The following is an 18,559-nucleotide window of genomic DNA, read 5'->3' as shown; positions in this document are numbered from 1 at the left end:
GCGCATGGGCGAGGCGCCGCCGGGAATGGCGGCGGTGGCGGCCGCAGCGAGCCGCGTCCTGGGCCCGGCCTTGCGTCGCCCTTCCTGCTCCCGCGTTTGCTCCTCATCGCCTGCCTCGTGCCCCGGCGGCTTCTCGCGCGCGGAAGGGCCGGAGGGGGAGGGCGCGCCCCCGACCCCAGAAAGCCGGGTAATGCGGGGGTGAGGGACTTCTCCATAGAATCGTAGGGCAGCCTCCCCAAGCCGGTGTCCTACAGATGTGTAGGACTAGAACTCCCAGCATTCCCCAGCCAACCACAGGAGTTGTATTTCCACATCTGGAGGGCACCAGGTTGGGGAAGATTGATCTATGCCATGTTCAGTAGGCTGGACTACAACTCCCACAGCCCTTTGCCATCGACCATGCTGCCTAAGAGTGATGGGAACTGTAGTCCAACACATCTGGAGGGCACCAGTTTGGGGAACATGGTTCTATGGCAAGGACCATGTTCAGTAGATTGGACTACAACTCCCACAGCCCCTTACCACAGTCCAAAACATCTAGAGAGCACCAAGTTGCCTACCCCATCACAGATACCACAGTAAAATACCACAGTCATCAGGACTGTAATCCTATATTCCAAGCAGCTTCATTTGGGTGTATTAGCCCTACTGAACATGGTGGGCCTTATGTCTGAGTAGACTTGCATAGGGTCATGACTCACTTGCCTGGCTGATTTAAACTTGCTTGTTTTTATTTCATTTATAGCCTGCCCTTTCTCAAGGAGATAAGTACAGCCTACATGGTTTTAATTCTCTCCCCCATTTTAGCCTTACAACAACCCTGTGAGATAGGTTAGGCTGAGAGATAGGATCTAGTAACCTAGCAACTAGTAACTGCTGGAATTCCATCAGTGGGAAGATTTAATTGGATACCACCCCATATCTACCCTTCACTGAAGATGTCGAGGAACACTGGAATAAATTGAAGACCTCCATTATAGCAGCCTGTGAACAAGCTATCGGATACCAAACTAAAAAGCATCAGGATTGGTTTGGTGAGAATGATAGGGAGTTTGAACATATTATTGATAAGAAAAGGAAAGCTTTCCAAATATGGCAAAAAGACATCAACTGTGCCACTAAGAAAAAAATCCACGCCAGTGCAAAGGCTGAGGTCCAAAGAAGAACTGAAGACCTTAAGAACACCTGGTGGATAAAGAAAGCTCAAGAAATCTAGCATCTTGCAGATGTCCATGATTCACGGGGCTTTTTTAATGCCACAAAGGCCATCTATGGACCAACAAATCATGGTACAAACCCCTTACGCTCAATTGTTGTCATTCAGTCGTGTCCGACTCTTCATGACCCCATGGACCATAGCACGCCAGGCCTTCCTGTCCTGCGCTCTCTCCCAGAGCGTGCTCAAGTTCATATTCATTGCATCGGTGATGCTATCTAGCCATCTCATCCTCTGCCGTCCCCTTCTCCTTTTGCCTTCAATATTTCCCAGCATCAGGGTCTTTTCCAGAGAGTTTTCTCTTCGCATTAGGTGGCCAAAATATTTGAGCTTCAGCTTCAGTATCTGTCCTTCCAATGAGCACTCAGGGTTGATTTCCTTTAGGATGGACTGATTGGACCTCCTTGCAGCCCAGGGGACTCGTAAGAGTCTTCTCCAGCACCACAGTTCGAAAGCATCAATTCTTCGGTGCTCAGCCTTCCTTATAGTCCAGCTCTCACAGCCATACATTACTACTGGGAAAACCATAGCTTTGATTAGACGGACCTTTGTCGGCAAGGTGATGTCTCTGCTTCTTACTATGCTGTCTAGGTTTGCCATAGCTTTCCTCCCAAGGAGCAAGCATCTTTTAATTTCATGGCTACAGTCACCGTCTGCGGTGCTCTTGGAGCCCAAGAAAATAAAATCTGTCACTGCTTTCATTTCTTCCCCTTCTATATGGCAGAAAGTGATGGGGCCAGATGCCATGATCTTCGTTTTTTTAATGTTGAGTTTCAAACCAGCTTTTGCACTCTCCACTTTCACCCTCAACAAGAGGCTCTTTAGATCCTCTTCGCTTTCTGCCATTAGAGTGGTATCTCAATACCACTCTAATGAATTATCATTAAGTGAATTATCAACTATCTGAGGTAGTTGATAATTCTCCCGGCAATCTTAATTCCAACCTGTGATTCATCCAACCCGGCGTTTCTCATGATGTACTCTGCATATACGTTAAATAAGCAGGGTGACAATATGCAGCCTTGTCGTACTCCTTTCCCAATTTTGAACCAATTGGTGTCCATGTCTGGTTCTTACTGCTGCTTCTTAACCCTCGTACAGGTTTCTCAGGAGACAGGTAAGGTGGTCTGGTACTCCCATCACTTTAAGAATTTGCCAGAGTTTGTTGTGATCCACACAATCAAAGGCTTTAGTGTAGTCCATGAAGCAGAAATAGACGTTTTTCTGGAATTCTCTTGCTTTCTCCATGATGCAGCGAATGTTGGCGATTTGATCTCCAGTTCCTCTGCCTCTTCGAAACCCAACTTGTACTTCTGGTAGTTCTCGGTTCGCATACTGCTGAAGCCTAGCTTGTAGGATTTTGAGCATCCCCTTGCTGGCATGTGAACTGAGCGCAATTGTTCAAAGAGTTTGAACACTCTTTGGCGTTGCCCTTCTTTGGAAATGGAATGTAAACTGACCTTTTCCAGTCTTGTGGCCACTGTTGAGTGTTCCAAATTTGTTGGCATATTGAGTGCAGCACTTTAACAGCATCATCTTTTAGGATTTTAAATAGCTCAGCTGGAAGACTGTCATCTCCGCTAGCTTTGTTGTTACTAATGCTTCCTAAGGCCCACTTGACTTCGCTCTTGAGGATGTCCGGCTCAAGTTCAGTGACCGCACTATCATGGCTATCAGGGACATTCAGATCTTTACCGAATAGTTCTTCTGTGTATTCTTTCCACCTCTTCTTAATCTCATCTGCTTCTGTTAAGTCCCTGCCTTCTTTGTCCTTTATCATGCCTGTCTTTGCACAAAACATTCCCTTGAGATCTCCGATTTTCTTGAAGAGATCTCTAGTCTTTCCCATTCTGTTTTCCTCGATTTCTTTGCATTGTTCATTTAAGAAGGCCTTCTTGTCTCTCCTTGCTATTCTCTGGAACTCTGCATTCAGTTGGATATATCTTCCCCTTTCTCCCTTGCTTTTCGCTTCCCTTCTTTCCTCAGCTACTTGTAAAGCCTCATCAGACAGCCACTTTGCTTTCTTGCATTTCTTTTTCTTTGGGATGGATTTCGTTGCTGCCTCCTGAACAATGTGATGGACCTCCGTCCATAGTTCCTCAGGCACTCTGTCTATCAGGTCTAATCCCTTAAATCTATTCCTCACCTCCACTGTATATTCATAAGGGATATGATTGAGGTCGTACCTGAATGGTTTAGTGGTTTTCTCTACGTTCTTCAATTTAAGCCGAAATTTTGCAACAAGAAGCTCATGATCTGAGCCATAGTCAGCTCCAGGTCTTGTTTTGACTGACTGTATGGAGCTTCTCCATCTTTGACTGCAAAGGACATAATCCATCTGATTTCGATATTGACCATCTGGTGATGTCCATGTGTAGAGTCATCTCTTGTGCTGTTGGAAAAGCGTGTTTACTATGATCAGCGTATTCTCTTGGCAAAACTCTGGCAAAAAAAATCTGCCTGTTATCCCGGTGATTTCTTGACTTCCTACTTTAGCATTCCAATCCCCTATGATGAAGAGGACATCTTTTTTTGGTGTTAGTTCTAGAAGGTGTTGTAGGTCTTCATTGAACCGATCAACCTCAGCTTCTTCGGCATCAGTGGTTGGGGCATAGACTTGAATTACTGTGATGTTGAATGGTTTGCCTTGGATTCGTACTGAGATCAGTCTATCGTTTTTAAGATTGTACCCCAGTACTGCTTTTCCCACCCTTTTGTTGACTATGAGTGCTACTCCATTTCTTCTAAGGGATTCTTCCCCACAGTAGTAGATATGATGGTCACTTGAATTAAATTTGCCCATGCCTGTCCATTTTAGTTCGCTGATTCCCAAGATGTTGATGTTCAATCTTGCCATCTCATGTTTGACCACCTCCAGCTTACCTTGATTCATTGATCTGACATTCCAGGTTCCTAAACAATATTGTTCTTTACAGCATCGGATTTTCTTTTCACCACCAGACACATCCACAGCTGAGTGTCCTTTCGGCTTTGGCCCAGCCGCTTCACTCATTCTGGCACTACTTGGAAATACCCTCTGCTCTTCCCCAATAGTATATTGGACACCTTCCGACCTGAGGGGCTCATCTTCCGGCGTCATATCTTTTAGCCTTGTGATACGTTCCATGGGGTTTTCTTGGCATGAATACTGGAGTGGGTTGCCATTTCTTTCTCTAGTGCACCACATTTTGTCAGAACTCTCTGCCATGACCTGTCCGTCTTGGGTGGCCCCGCACGGCATAGCTTATGGCTTCACTGAGTTACGCAAGCCCCTTCGCCACAACAAGGCAGTGATCCATGAAGGGGACGCTCAATAGATGTTTGACGCTCAACAGAAGTTTGTCACCATACGCTCAATAGATGGTGCCAAACTTCTAAAGGACAAAGAGTCTATTGCACTGCGTTGGAAAGAGCATTTTCACAACCTCCTTAACTGTAACTCTATTGTGGCTGATGAGGTTTTCTCACAAATCCCACAGAAACAAACCAGAGATGAGCTTGCAGTATCCCCTAGTTTGGAGGAAGTCAGTAAAGCCATCAACCACATGAAAAATAACAAAGCTAGTGGACCCGATGGGATCCCTGCTGAAGTCTTTAAAGAAGGTGGGCCTGAACCTACACAACAGCTTCACAAGCTCATTGAAAAAATCTGAATGAGGGAGGAGATCCCAGCAGACTTCAGGGATGCCATAATTATCACTCTCCAAAAAGGGTGATAGTATCCACAATCTGTTCTATCGAGGCATCTCCCTTCTAGCTACGGCAGGCAAAATCCTAGCAAGGATCCTCGCAGACCGCCTTCTACCTATCTCAGAAGCTTTCCTCCCTGAATCCCAAAATGTCTTCCGCCCCTCCAGGGGGACAGTGGATATGATCTTCACCACACGACAGCTCTAAGAAAAATGCAGGGAGCAAAACCAACCTTTGTACATGGCGTTTATTGATCTGACTAAGGCCTTCGACACTGTAAATTGAACTGCTCTCTGGACCATCCTTCTGAAAACTGGATGTCCTAATCAATTTGTGAACATCTTGCGGCTCCTCCATGATGACATGATGGCAACAATCTTGGATAACAATGGCTCTCAAAGTGATCCATTCAAAATGGGATCAGGTGTTAAACAGGGATGCGTCATTGCTCCAGCCTTATTCATTATCTTCATCGCGGTGATTCTACACCTTGTTGAAGGGAAACTTCCCACTGGTGTAGAAATCATATATTGAACAGATGGAAAACTTTTTAATCTCAGTAGGCTGAAAGCAAAAAGTAAGGTAATTACAACCTCTGTCATAGAACTTCATTATGCTGATGATAATGTAATCTGCGCACATTCAGAGGAAGATCTCCAAGCTATCCTAAACATCTTCGCAGAAGCATATGAAAAGCTTGGCCTCTCGCTTAACATCAAAAAACCCAAAGTGCTTTACCAGCAAGCACAAACCAATCCCTCTATAGCACCATCAGTCCAGCTTAACGGTGTGATGCTGGAAAATGTTGATCGCTTTTCTTGTCTTGGCAGCCATCTCTCCACAAAAGCCAACATCGACGCTGAAATTCAGCATCACTTGAGCTCTGCGAGTGTAGCATTCTCCCGAATGATGCGTAGAGTGTTCAAGGATCGGGGCATTCGCAGGGAGACTAAAATGCTTGTTTACAAAGCCATTGTACTACCGACCTTGTTGTACGCCTGTGAAACATGGACCACTTCCAACTTCTCGAAAGATTCCATCAATGCTGCATCCAAAAAATTCTGCAAATTACTTGGGAAGACAGACGGACTAATGTCAGCATACTGGAAGAAGCAAAGACCACCAGCGTTGAAACAGTGATTCTCCAGCATCAACTTCGCTGGACCGGCCATGTTGTTTGAATGCCTGATCATCGTCTCCCAAAGCAGCTACTTTATTCCCAACTTATGAATGGAAAACGGAATATTGGTGGACAGCAAAAGAGATTTAACAGTGTTATCAAAGCTAATCTAAAAAAATGTAACATAAGCATTGAGAACCAGGAAGCTCTAACCCATGAGCGTTCCAACTGGAGGTCAGCCTATATTAAAGGCGTTATGGACTTTGAAGAAGCACAGGTACAGGGCAAAAGGGAGAAACGAGCTCAATGGAAGGCACGTCAAGCAAACCCTCCTCGTGATCGCCTTCCACCTGGAAACCTATGTCCTCACTGTGGGAGGCTGCGTGGATCCAGAATTGGCCTCCACAGCCGTCTGCCGACCCACTGTTAGGACTCTACCCTTGGAAGACAATCTTACTCAGTCACGAGTGATCGCCATGATGATGATGATGGCTCTTCACTGTATGGCTCTCCAGAGTTTCAGGCAGGAGTATTTGCCAGCTGTACCTGGAGTTTCTGGAAACCTTTTTCATGCAAGTCATGTGCTTGCTCACCAAGAGAGGAACTTTATAGTGGTGGTAGGGTGGGGACTTGTGTCTCTCTGGTCCTAGTACAGATTGTATGAGGATATGTAATAGATTAGTAGCATAATCCTATGCATCTTTAGACAAGGAAAAGGCCTACAACTTGTGCTGGCTGGGGCATGCTAGGAGTTGTAGGCCTTTTCTCTGTCTAAACATGCATTGGATTGTGCCCTAAGAGAGCAATCCTATGGCCGCTTGTCAGCAGCTAGACTGCCATAGGATACGTAGGTTTCCGGGAACTGACCTCAGAGCCCGCGCTGCAATGTTGGTTCCCGGAGAACCGACCTTCCGCCCGCGCTGCCTTGCAGGCAGTTCAGAACAGCCCCACGCTCAGAAGAGGAGCGTAGAGCGGTGAAAACCAGGCATTCCTGGGGGGCGGGGAAGGCGGAAATGCTGGTATGACATCTCCTATGTGTCGTCTGGCAGCCGCTTCCCCCGCTCTGCCTTCCCATGGCTAAACAGCTGAAATCGGCTGTCTAGCCACAAATGCAAGGCGGCTGAAGCGTGGAGGGGACAATCCCCTCTGCGCTTCTCCTGCCCTGCATTGGATAGGCAGTCGCCTCCGAGTTCAGAGCCGGCCACCTATCCCCAAAGGATTGCACCCTAAGTTTACATCTGAGTAAGAAACAACAGTTGCAGTTTACATGTTTAAAAGCGTTTTCCAGTGATGTGCATATTCAAGCCATGCTCAGGAAAGAATCTGCCTGGGCTGGCTTCAAAAATTTGGGGGCCCTTGAGCAAGGCAACCTCTCTGGAGTCCCTTAACTGGAAGAGGCAGGATGCGTAAACTGAGTATTCTCACATATGGCCTCAGACTTCTTGGGGTATTTTGTGCAAAGTGAGAAAGGTGGTACTGTTGGGGTGTGGGTCTTTTGTTGGTTTTGGTTTCCTGACAAGTGGCTTACTTTGCCACCTCTAGAATATGTAAGAGTCTGATTGTTTCAAATAAAATACAAAATTTGTGCTATGATTTCCAGGGCCTATCCTTTTGCCAACAGTAAACTTGTTACTAGACCAAAAACAACAGTCTTGTGGCACCTTAAAGACTAACAAAGTTAGTCTGGGATAAGCTTTCATGGACTATAGTCCACATCATCACTTATCTAACATCTATGGTTTGGATCCAGATTTAGTCAGAGTAGACCCATTGAAATAAGTGAGATTTAAGTTAGTCATGACTAATTTAAGTCCCACTGATTTCATTGGATGTACTCAGTATGACTAAATATGGATCTAATATGATTTCTGAAAACCTTTTAAAAAAACATTAGTTAGAAGTGCTTGCGTTCCAACGAATGTGATTTGGAGACTATATGTTGTTAATCTGTGTTACGCATTTAGCTTTTTGTATCTAATGGCTTGTGATGCTTTTGTATTATACAAAAATCAAATAGTCCTCCTTTTCTTTTTCTTTTTTAAGGCTTCAGGGTTTTGCCCTCCTTCACATTCTTGCCATGATTGGATTGGTCCTCCTGATCGATATTCAAACCTCCGACCGGTAATATTTTATATTCCTAAACATGAATCCCGTTTAGAGCGAAGACTTCGAGAGCTCAGACAGGAAACTCAGGTTTGGAATCAACAATTCTGGGCAAACCAGAATATATCATTTAGAAAGGTGAGCATGTAGAGGAAGTGTAAAACCACTTGGTGGTGCTGGGAATCTTTTAAAAGCTTGCAGGGAGAACTGCTGAGAAAAATTCCCAGCATTTTTCTGCTGTTGCCATGTGGTGCAACTATTGGGGCCTGATCTTTGTATGTATTTATGTATTAATTTGCAGCTTTCATTCCCTAGCTTTTAGCTGAAATGGCCCCCAGAGCAGTTTATGAAGTAGCATGACCCTGCCCTCAGGCTTACACTCTAAATTAAGATGTATGACACACAAGGAATAAGGGACAGGAAGGATATATATAATTAAGATATGTTTTTTGTTTTTTAAAAAAAGCTTATTTGAAGAGTTGGTGACAGTTTACTTCTTCTTCCTCTCCTGCTCACAGAGCAGTTGATTGGAATGGCCTCTGTGAGGGGAGGAGGGGCCCAGTCCCTGCTTGGTGAAGAAGCAGCAGATGGGGAAAGTGATGGTTAAGAACATCAGAAGAGCCGTGCTGGATCAGATCAAGGGTCCATCTAGTCCAGCATTCTGTTCACACAGTGGCCAACCAGCTGCCCAGGAAAATCCACGAGCAGGACATGAGTGCACGGCATTCTTCCGCCCGTGTTCCCCAGCAACTGCTGTACACTGCCTCTGATACTGGAGGTACTTCATCTCACTGGCTTCTTCCTTCATCTTTGTATATCTATATGATCTTTGTATCATGTAGTTCTTAAGAATAAAATAGAATCAAAATAATATTTTTATCCATAAATCCCCAAATAATATATGAGGATATAATTAAAAAAAAACTTCATAGCCAATTACCATGAGCAGGGCAAGATGTTCTTTTGAATAAGATGTAATATTGCCCACTTATCTGCTAAGGACATGTACAATATAACGTTTCCCAATTGTATTTCAGGAGAAAGAAGAATTTGTTTGCTCCAGATTGAAAGCCAAAGGTGTCCAACTGAGAGATGAAAGAGGTTAGATTATTGATTCTGCATTTCAGAATACTTTCTTAAAAGGAAGATTGAGATTAACTGTGGATTTTAAACCTTATAAAATGTTGTAGACCAGATACTTGTACCATATTTTTAGTGCTAGGCAACAATGCATATGTGTGCATTTTTAGTTAAAAAAATGTGGCTTGGAGTAATATTTGGTATGGGCTTGCTAATACTCCACATTCTTATAATCTCTCTAATCTTCAAATTCCACTTGCTACCTGGGAGGGATGTAAACAGCTGCTTTTTCAGGAAACCTGACAGTGAACTTACAAAACCGATAACTCTTGTTCAAGGAAAGTGTAATGAAAACCATATAATTACAGCAGAAGTCTGGGAAGATTGCATTTGGGCCATTCTTGCTTGTGCTGTCAATCTGCAGCTACTCAGTTTTGAAGAAGGGAAGATTTCTCTCCAGTCAGTATGGATCTATTCAGTTCAGCTAGTTATTACAAGTGCTATTGCTTATTATTTATATAGTACTTTTAATTTACAGGGTGCTTTAGGGATCAATCCTATGGCCCTGGACACAGTCTGGAGGGCCATAGGATAGCTCAGATTCCTGGATTCAAGGAATTTGTGCTCCCTACCCCCTACCCCTCGCAGCCAGCATGGAGAGAACTGCACTGGCTGCCTCTCTGAAGCTGCAAAAGCAACCTCAGAGAGGAGAGAAAGGGGGTGGGCAGGAAAGGGACTGGGATGGCCAACTTATGATGTATCCTCAGGCCTCCTTCCCTCCTGCTCTGCTGAGCCCCAGCTAGATGGGTGGAAAAGTCCATCTAGCCAAAATGCAGAGTGGAAGGAACGCAGAGCCAAAGGTTGCCTGTGTTGCTTCCCCCCTCTGCATTAGATGGCTGTAAGCCTCTGAGTTCGGAGGCTTACAGCCATCCCAATAGGACTACACCCTTAAAAATCTTTGTTGTAACCATCTGTACAATGGTATAATAAGGAAGGCCATTATTATTCACTTCTTGCGTAAAGGGAAAGCAGGCTGAGAATTAGCATAATAAAGCTGTTTTTCTGATGTAGGGAACGTGGCATTTCTCTTTCAGGCCAGAAAGCAACACTGAGTGCAGAAGAAATGGCTGAATTTTACAAAGATTTTCTAAGTAAAAACTTTAAAAAACATATATGCTACAACAGGTGAGAATATGACTTCTGTACCCGGAATTTCCTTCTCTCTTTATTTGTCAGATCAGTTCTAACTTTCTCTTTTATGTCCCTCTTTGAAGCCCATTCCTTTAACAAAAGTGTTTCTGAACCATGCTAATCTTACATTACTTGTTTCTCTGTTACCATCTAATTCCTCACAGATCCATCCCCATTGTTCTTTGTCCAAAATCCATATTAGTGTACTATCTGTATTAGGCCAACCAAAAGATCACAAAAACATGCCAGCTTTCAAGATGTCCAGATCTCTTCATCAGGCAAGAAATTACAAAAAGCATCATCTTGCCCACTGAAGAGATCTGGAGATCTCAAAAGCTTGCACATTGTGATCATTTGGTTGGTCTAATAAAGGTATTACGCTAATAATGGATTCTGGAATTTCACTTATGGCCAACATGGCTTCCTTTGCTTATTGCTCTTCGTGTATCCCTAACCCTTCTCCACTTATTTGTCTTGTCTGACTAATGGAGATTGGAAGCCCTTGAGGCAGGGATCATAAGGCATCAGGGCACATTTGCATCCAGCACATTGTTGGCATGATATGAATGTTAAACTCTGTAGCAACATATCAAATGAGAATAAAGGAGTGACAGCATTAATCATTCTTTCATTTGCTAGTCTGACCCCTGTTGGTAGCTGTGGTAACACCCAACATGCTAAATAGAGGTTAAAAATAATTTTTAACCAGTTTATTTTGCAATTGACCTTGCTTTTTGTGTAGCACTTGAACCCAATCCAAAAACCATTCTATATGTGTCATGCAAGTTCATTTTTCCATTAAGAATCAGAATCTTTGCTTCTTCATCATTTATTATTTATAGTTTGTCAATTGTTATTCTAGGTGCCATGTAAAAATTAAAAAGGCATAACCCTACCCAATTTAATAGGGCAAAATGGATTTGGAAGGGATGGGAGTAACATTAAATGCTAAACAGGAAACAAAGCCATTTTCTTGGGCATATATTTACACAGTCTTTATTTAGGCTGCAGTCCTATGCACATCTGGGAATAAGTCCTATTGAATTTAATATGACTTATTTTTGAATAAATGTACTCAGGACTGCTCTGTTAGACATTTTTATAAGTCAGGTTTTTTCAAAGGCAGTTTACAAAAGGAGAAGGCAAAACAATAATAAAGCAACAATTAAAAATTACACAATTAAAACCCATAGCAAAAAGTAGTAAAATGACATTATATTCTTCCACTGTATTAAATCAATATCTCACAAGTTAATTGATCTTGTTATATATGCGTACAGATGGTTGTATAGAAACATTGCATACAGTACAGTGATTGGGTTTGATTTGATCATAACAATGAAACCCTTGCTTTTAGTCGCAGAAAAAACCCTAGTGGCAGCATTAATTTTGTTTTTAAAGTTTAGTGCTCATTTGTTTTTAAAGTTTAGTGCACATCATAATATATTAAAAACTAATGTATTATGGCATAAGACTCAGCAATCTTTGTTTGTTATTTTTTCATTACAGTGGGTTGGATCCAGATGGGAGTTAGTCATGCTTTAATCCCACTGATTTAAAAAAATATATTTAGGGTCCAATCCTCTGCACGTTTAGACAGAAGAAAGTCCTACAACTCCCAGTGCCCTTACTATATTTTCATCCTGCCTTTTAGGAGACTAACGTAAGTCCCATTAATTTCAGTGGGACTCAAGCATGACTAACCTAGTCTGGATCCAGCCTAATAGCCACAAATTTAGCAAGCATTTCCTGTAGGTTGGGGATGGACAGAAGGTAGGTCAGGTTCTACTGATATATGTCTGGGTGATTTGCAGTAGATTGGCTAGGATTTTTGGCTCCCAATTATTTAATAATAGGAACAACAAAACAACTTCCTTCTTCCTAAATTAGAGTGCTGAAATGAAATGAAGAAAGTTGTGGAGGAGGGGAACTAACCAGGGGCTTTGTTTGGAAGGACTGTGTTCAGTTCTGATATGCAACAAATTTCTGGACTCAGAATTTTGGGGTTCTAGCAAAAAACAAAGAAGATCCCATAGGCTTAGAATCTTTCTACCCTTGCTATAGATGATGGAAATACTTTCATTGGTCTCAAAAGCTGTTTGGTTGGCTTATTGCATCCTGGCACATCCTGGCACATAGCCTTCTTTCCATTACACACCTTGTTTGTCCAAACTAAGGCTGTATGGAATACTTTGTAATGTTTTTTAATTTCTTTTATAATGCAACTTAGGACCGTCTAACAATAGGATTTAGATCACACCACTTTCTTTTTTGTCAGCAGAATAGACACAGCTGGTGGATCAAATTCCCACTCCTCCCATGTGCCCTTCCACATGTGCTCTGGAGTATTAGATCCCCTGGAGTAGATGTGGTGAGGGGTGGGGGCTGCAGTGGGGAGGAGAAGGGAAACACCTGTTGCTTGAGCTGAAGTTTGCTCAGGTAATGTTGGCTTTAGTCCATTGAATATACTTAACATAAGTTATTACAATACTTGAATGAACATCAGTCCCTTGCATCAGTCCCTTTTGATGTGAGAAAGGAATCTTTGGGGTATGAGAGACAATGACTCAAAACATTCTTTCTTAACATTTACTTTTAAAGATACAGGATAAAGATAAGAGGGGATAGTGCTTAATAGGGGTGAGATTTACTTAGCCTTCCCTCTAATAGAGAACTTGGGTGGCTGAACGGCTGTCAGGTTGGAAGCGAAATGGGGCCACCTAAAAACAGAGGATTGGCTCCAACATACTCTAGGACTCTTGACATATCCAGAATTAAATGAATATATACATTTCTAGATTAAAAGAATTAAAAATACCTCTCAAAATGGCCTGACAAGGACCTACTCGCTTCCAGGATAGACAGAAAGCTGAGAAGGAAAAAGGAGAAGGGACGAAAAGGGAACTATCCTGCTCAAGTCCCTGACACTGTATAGTAAATATCCTGAGGTATGTGAGAGATTAGTTTAGTAAAAACAAAACTCTTTTCGCTGCATTATACACAGCTATTTCATGAGGAAGGAAGGGGGAAAAGGAGACCTTTCCTCTTTTTCACTCTCCAGAACTTCCCAACTGTATAGTTGTTATACGGGGTTCTATCCAGTGGTGTCCATCCACCAACAGAATACTAGAAGAACTGATTCCTGCTCCCCATTGCACCCCCCCCCCCAACTCTGGAGGGTTGAGGGAGCCTCTGGAAAAGATTTTGGAGGTGTGCAGAGGGGAAGAGAAAGTTTCATGGTGTGAGCAGAGGTCCCCTCGCTCAACACTGGATGTAACCCAAAATTTTCAAGTTCAAGGCAAGCAGGCACAAACCTGAGCTTGCTAGAATGAGAAATGGCTTTTATTTGTCCATCTAACCCAGTATTGTCTACTCTGACTGGCAGCAGCTCTCCAAAGTCTCAGGCAGCTGATCCTTGCTATTGTTCAAGCAGGAGTCACTTTGGCTCTGAACTGCACCAAGGCCACTTGGGTCTTCCCAAGCTATAGGGAGCCTCTTATCTCCTCTCTTCTCATGTGGTAGCACTGACCCCCTGTCAAGCAGGCTTGGCTGGAGGCCTTTTCGGACCTTTCCTCCCCATTCCCCTCCTTGCCATCCAAGCAAAGCCTCATCAGTCAGTCACCAGGCAAATTCTGACAGGCTTATTCTTGGTCTTTGATTTGGGATGGATTGAGAGTGCTGTGCTCTAGTCAGTGCTGCAAAACCTCCCAGCATGGGTCCACATGCTCTCTCTGGCCCCCATTCAATTTCCTCTCCAGCGCCTGCACAGTGCACCACTGCAACTAGCCAATCACGTTGCTCTTTGCCTCTCGGATTCCACACCACAGATAATTGGCTGATTGCTCCTGCGTACTCTTCCCCTCTTCCCTGCCACCTTACAGCTGACAAGAGGCAGGTCTCCTGACTCCCCATCCCTGAAGCCTCATCCACCAGCTCAGATCACAGCAGCTAGCCCACCGCTAAAGCAAACAGCATGGCAAAGCTAGCAATCCCCTGCTGAGAATGAGCAGCTACTGTGAAAAGACAAAGTGCAAGCAGATTTGAGACAGAGAGGCAAAGAGCCACGTGAGATCATTGGGAGCCTCCAGCAACCCTTGGGCTTTGCTGTGAAGAATAGTGTTTGTACATTGAAACTTAGTAAAAAGGAGGTTCACTAATATGGCAAAAAGTTAAATAGCTTTGTAAGAACGGAATGTTGTCTCTAATTAAAGAGATCAGGGAGGTTTCTTCATACTAGCTGTCCTTGGAAATAAGTTCAGTAGGAATCAGTAGGGCATAACTTCACGTAAATGCGCTGAAAAATTCTGGTAGAAGGATATCCATAAAAGATCAGGTAACAAGGAAGTTAGTTCATATGGATTATGAACCTAGGATTTGTAAGGAGCCCTCCAGAAGGGTCAAAACTAGGGCAGTCTTTGGTTATGTAATACACAATCCTTTATAAATGCCAGACTTCTGAAAATTATTTAAAATAATAGATAATGGGTTGGATCCAAACTTCACCTTCTGTGAAGGCCTCCTGTCCACAAAAAGGTTTTGATCCAGTGGATGGATACCACTGGGACAAATGGGGGGAGACCTCTTTTGCCAATTCCCTCCTCCCCTGTAGCCCCTAGCACCACTCCCACACTGTTCCGGATGGATCCCGCAACCCCCTGGAGCAGATTTTCAAGGCTGCATGGGGTGGGGGGAAATTGAAATTGGCAAAGGTCACCCTGCCCTCCCTTCTGCTAGTGGAAGTGTCCCTTGAGTGGAACTCTGCTCAGGGGATGCTCCTGCTGGCAAAGTCTGGATCCAAGTCACTGTTAATAAGAAAAAAAAATCCTAAACAAATACATTCACTTAGATCAAAACATTTGACATGCTGGACCAACTCTTTATTTTTTCAGAGGTTATTTTAGTTTAGGTTTTGTAGATAATAGAACATCCTTTTAAACAGACGTACTGGGATGTCCCTTAAGCTATTTCTTTCCCCACTGTGTTGCTGTCTCATTATGTTATAGCTTATATATAACTAGTAATCAAGTTTCTTTGGAAGCCTGTCTGCATTATGTAAATACTTGGCTGGAGGCATACATTATATACACATGGATTACACAATGGCATATCTTTCTGACTAGGCATTTTAACATTTTGCTTTAATTGGTCAAGAAAAGAAAATGCTGTGATTGGGGTTTCTCAAAATCTTAATTCTGATTTCTGTCAGTAATGATTTCAGGAGGGCTAATTGTGTGTTTTTGCTGCTTTGTTCTCTTGGATCTGAAATGTAGGGATTGGTACAAACGGAATTTTATCATCACATTCCTCATGGGACAGGTGGCATTTGAGAAAGCTCAGAGAAGATTTGGATTGAGAAAGACTAAAGCTGAAAACTAGCAAGTCACAACATTAGGTGTATTTGTTAAAAGGCCTACTTATTACTGGACACTATATTGCTACCATGACTGTTTCTTCAATTCCCACATTTGAAGCTACATGCATACAAGTTGAGTTGGGTCTTCCCCTACTGCTACTATTTTGTCTACAGTATCATACTAGTTGAAAGCTAACATGGTGATATAACTGTTCCTAATAGTGGCGTGTTTATCTCTGATTTAAAAAATCAGTTTGTCTGTTCCATTGTGTTAGTTGTCATCTTGATCTGCAAGCTGTTCTCTACTGGCTGTGTTTTGTAATAAGCAGGAAGGTACATATGCAGACATATTTGGGAAGCAGGCGAGCAGTTTCGGTGGTATGTACTGTGATACATCAAAGACATGATGCGAATAATGGTGACATGCGTGCAAAAGGTCAAAATTTACATGAATGAAACTTGATATACTACAAGAGAATACAAAATTTGTTCTAAAGAAAGAGTTTTATAGAAGTATTATATTTGTAGACACGTTGTCAGATTATTTCCTTAGTTCATAATAATCCACAAACTTCGCTCTCCTGGAAATAAGGCGAACCAAGTAAATGCCAGTGCCGTAGACTATATCATGCTGATTGATTTTTAATTATTTCCCTGTATTCCACCCTTGGCATGGTTCTGCCAAGACAGAGAAAGAATGGGTTTGCTCATCAGTTCACATTGGTAATTACTTTCAGATCAGGTATTGATCACAGTAGGTGCTTCATCCTGCATTCCTAGAAGGACAAAGGGACAGCTGAGTGTAAGTGAGGTGTCACCCTGTTTAAGAATGGTCTCTTCTAGATTAAGGTTGTACATCGAGCCAGAATCTTATATTGCATGCCAAATAGGCTGTGTTGAGACAGATCATTAATGTTCTTGTTTTAAGCAGTATTCACTCTGTAATTGAATTCACTTACTTCAGTACATGGAAGGACATTCATCCTTTGCAGTTAGATGTGGCTATGTACCAAATTTAGTTTCTCAAAGTCCAAACAGTGTTCTCCCTCCATCATCAAATGACAGTGAGTTGACTCCATACATTAATACCTCAGGATATAAAGGTATATAATACATTTTTTAAACAAGACTGTGTTTTCTGGACTTGCTCAGCACACTCAAGGCTTTCACCCCTCCAGAACAGTTGAAGAGGACAAAACTTGATAACCTTTCTGAGATGTTTAATATTTGTATGAATTCTTTCAAATTATATTGAGGTGTCCATGCCTTCAGAAGAACTTCATTCATCAGTTGAGTAGTAGATCCTGCCCCCTAGTGGAAGGCCATGTGAATGTGTGCCAGCCTACTTCCATGATTTTCTGCAGAAAAGCATGACTAAGTATATGTGCTAATTTTACTTAATTACTGAAGATGGGTAGGATAACGTGTCTTTATAGGAATTGTCTTCATTTTCCCTCTAGACAGTATCCAATTGTGTTTCTTGCACTGACTTAATGTCCTTGTGAATGAGGACAGTTGTGTGTATTGGCTGTATAAATAAAAAGCAAGTTGTTGCATTATATTTCAGTACATTTATCTGCTTTTAATTATGCAAAAGAAGAGGACTTCACAAGCAAATATGTTTACCCAAATTCGTGACCCTAATTTGGGCCTCAGGGTTTTTTCTCTCTCCAGTTTTTTAATCAAAGATGAAACCCAGTGTCTGCCTGCTCTGCTAAATTATATCAAAACATTCTTGTATGGTTTTGTGCAGATGCTGATAAGCAAAAAATGATATATACTTGCTACATACAATCACACCCCCTTTAAAATTTAAAATTATTCCTGACTGAGCCCATTGTTGAAGGGCTTTTCCTTCCATTTTATGGATAAGCTGCTCCCCACAGTTGCTTTTCCTCTCTCTCTGTTTTTGGATTTAGGAATGGGTAGCATTACATACATTTTTGACAGTACAGAACAATACCTCAGGGAGATGTTGCTTGTGGAGTAGGATGAAAAAAATAAAAATGAAGGATGACTCTTATTTATGACATGAACAGACTTGAAATTGTCAAATTGATTTGTCAGTATGAATTACCAATAACAATTGAAATAAGGAATGTAAATCCTTTTCATGGAACTCTCAATTGTAAGATGTAACAGTTACAGCAACATTGAGGAACTGTAAAAGAGCACTTTGGAATTAATTCCTTCTGTAGTTAATAAAATGTTTCATTTAACATAACTGTTCTCTTGATTTATATGTATTTGATCCTAATCTTTTCTATGTATTTGATCAACTGTCCTCAGTAAGGACTCCCAAAAAATGGACTCTGACTTATTCTGTCATAGCCATTAGCAAAATGTGTGACTCAGTTTCAGGCTAGAAGTTCGTACCAATAGATGTGTCCTGACCTATGGCAAAATCATATTGGTGAATCCCATTTGTAAGCTGTTGGAATTGCTAATGTTGGTTGTTTTGAGACCGTGGGACCAAATATTTTTGTTCTATGAGCCATCTGTGGTATTTATAGGACATGTGTATTTTCCCCAAAGTCACTCTGTTGTTCTCTTTGTCCAGTTGCTTATAGAAAGCCTTCAGAGGAGACATACATAGTGCCTACAGCAAAGAGTTTGTTTTAGGGATGTATGAAAGGTACTTCCTTTCGCGAATTATGTTTATGGTTGGGGGGAGGCGTTCCGTCCCTCCCCCCGGAATCCTCGCTGGGGGGGGGAGGCGCTCCGTTCCCCCCCCCCCCCGGAATCCTGGCCGGCCGGCTGTGCTCCGCAGCAATTCTGCGGAGCTGCCGGCCAGCTCTGCCAGCAG

The 18,559-nt window shown here is 42.6% G+C and overlaps 1 protein-coding gene across 1 annotated transcript; it reads left to right on the top strand.

Moving 5' to 3' along the window:
- Positions 1 to 17,977, top strand: COA8 (cytochrome c oxidase assembly factor 8). The gene is made up of 5 exons (XM_084837831.1): positions 1 to 187; positions 8,070 to 8,267; positions 9,167 to 9,230; positions 10,304 to 10,394; positions 15,671 to 17,977. The coding sequence occupies exons 1-5, from the start codon at positions 5 to 7 to the stop codon at positions 15,774 to 15,776; spliced, it is 642 nt and encodes a 213-aa protein (XP_084693957.1). The 5' UTR covers positions 1 to 4; the 3' UTR covers positions 15,777 to 17,977.
- Positions 17,978 to 18,559: the final 582 nt, after the last annotated feature.

Source organism: Heloderma suspectum, chromosome 1 (genome assembly GCF_057233095.1).
Source record: "Heloderma suspectum isolate Gila_16-S chromosome 1, 16-S_ref, whole genome shotgun sequence".
NCBI classification, from domain to species: domain Eukaryota; kingdom Metazoa; phylum Chordata; class Lepidosauria; order Squamata; family Helodermatidae; genus Heloderma; species Heloderma suspectum.
The sequence above is the reverse complement of the archived record's forward strand: the minus strand, read 5'-3'. Positions and strand labels throughout refer to the sequence as shown.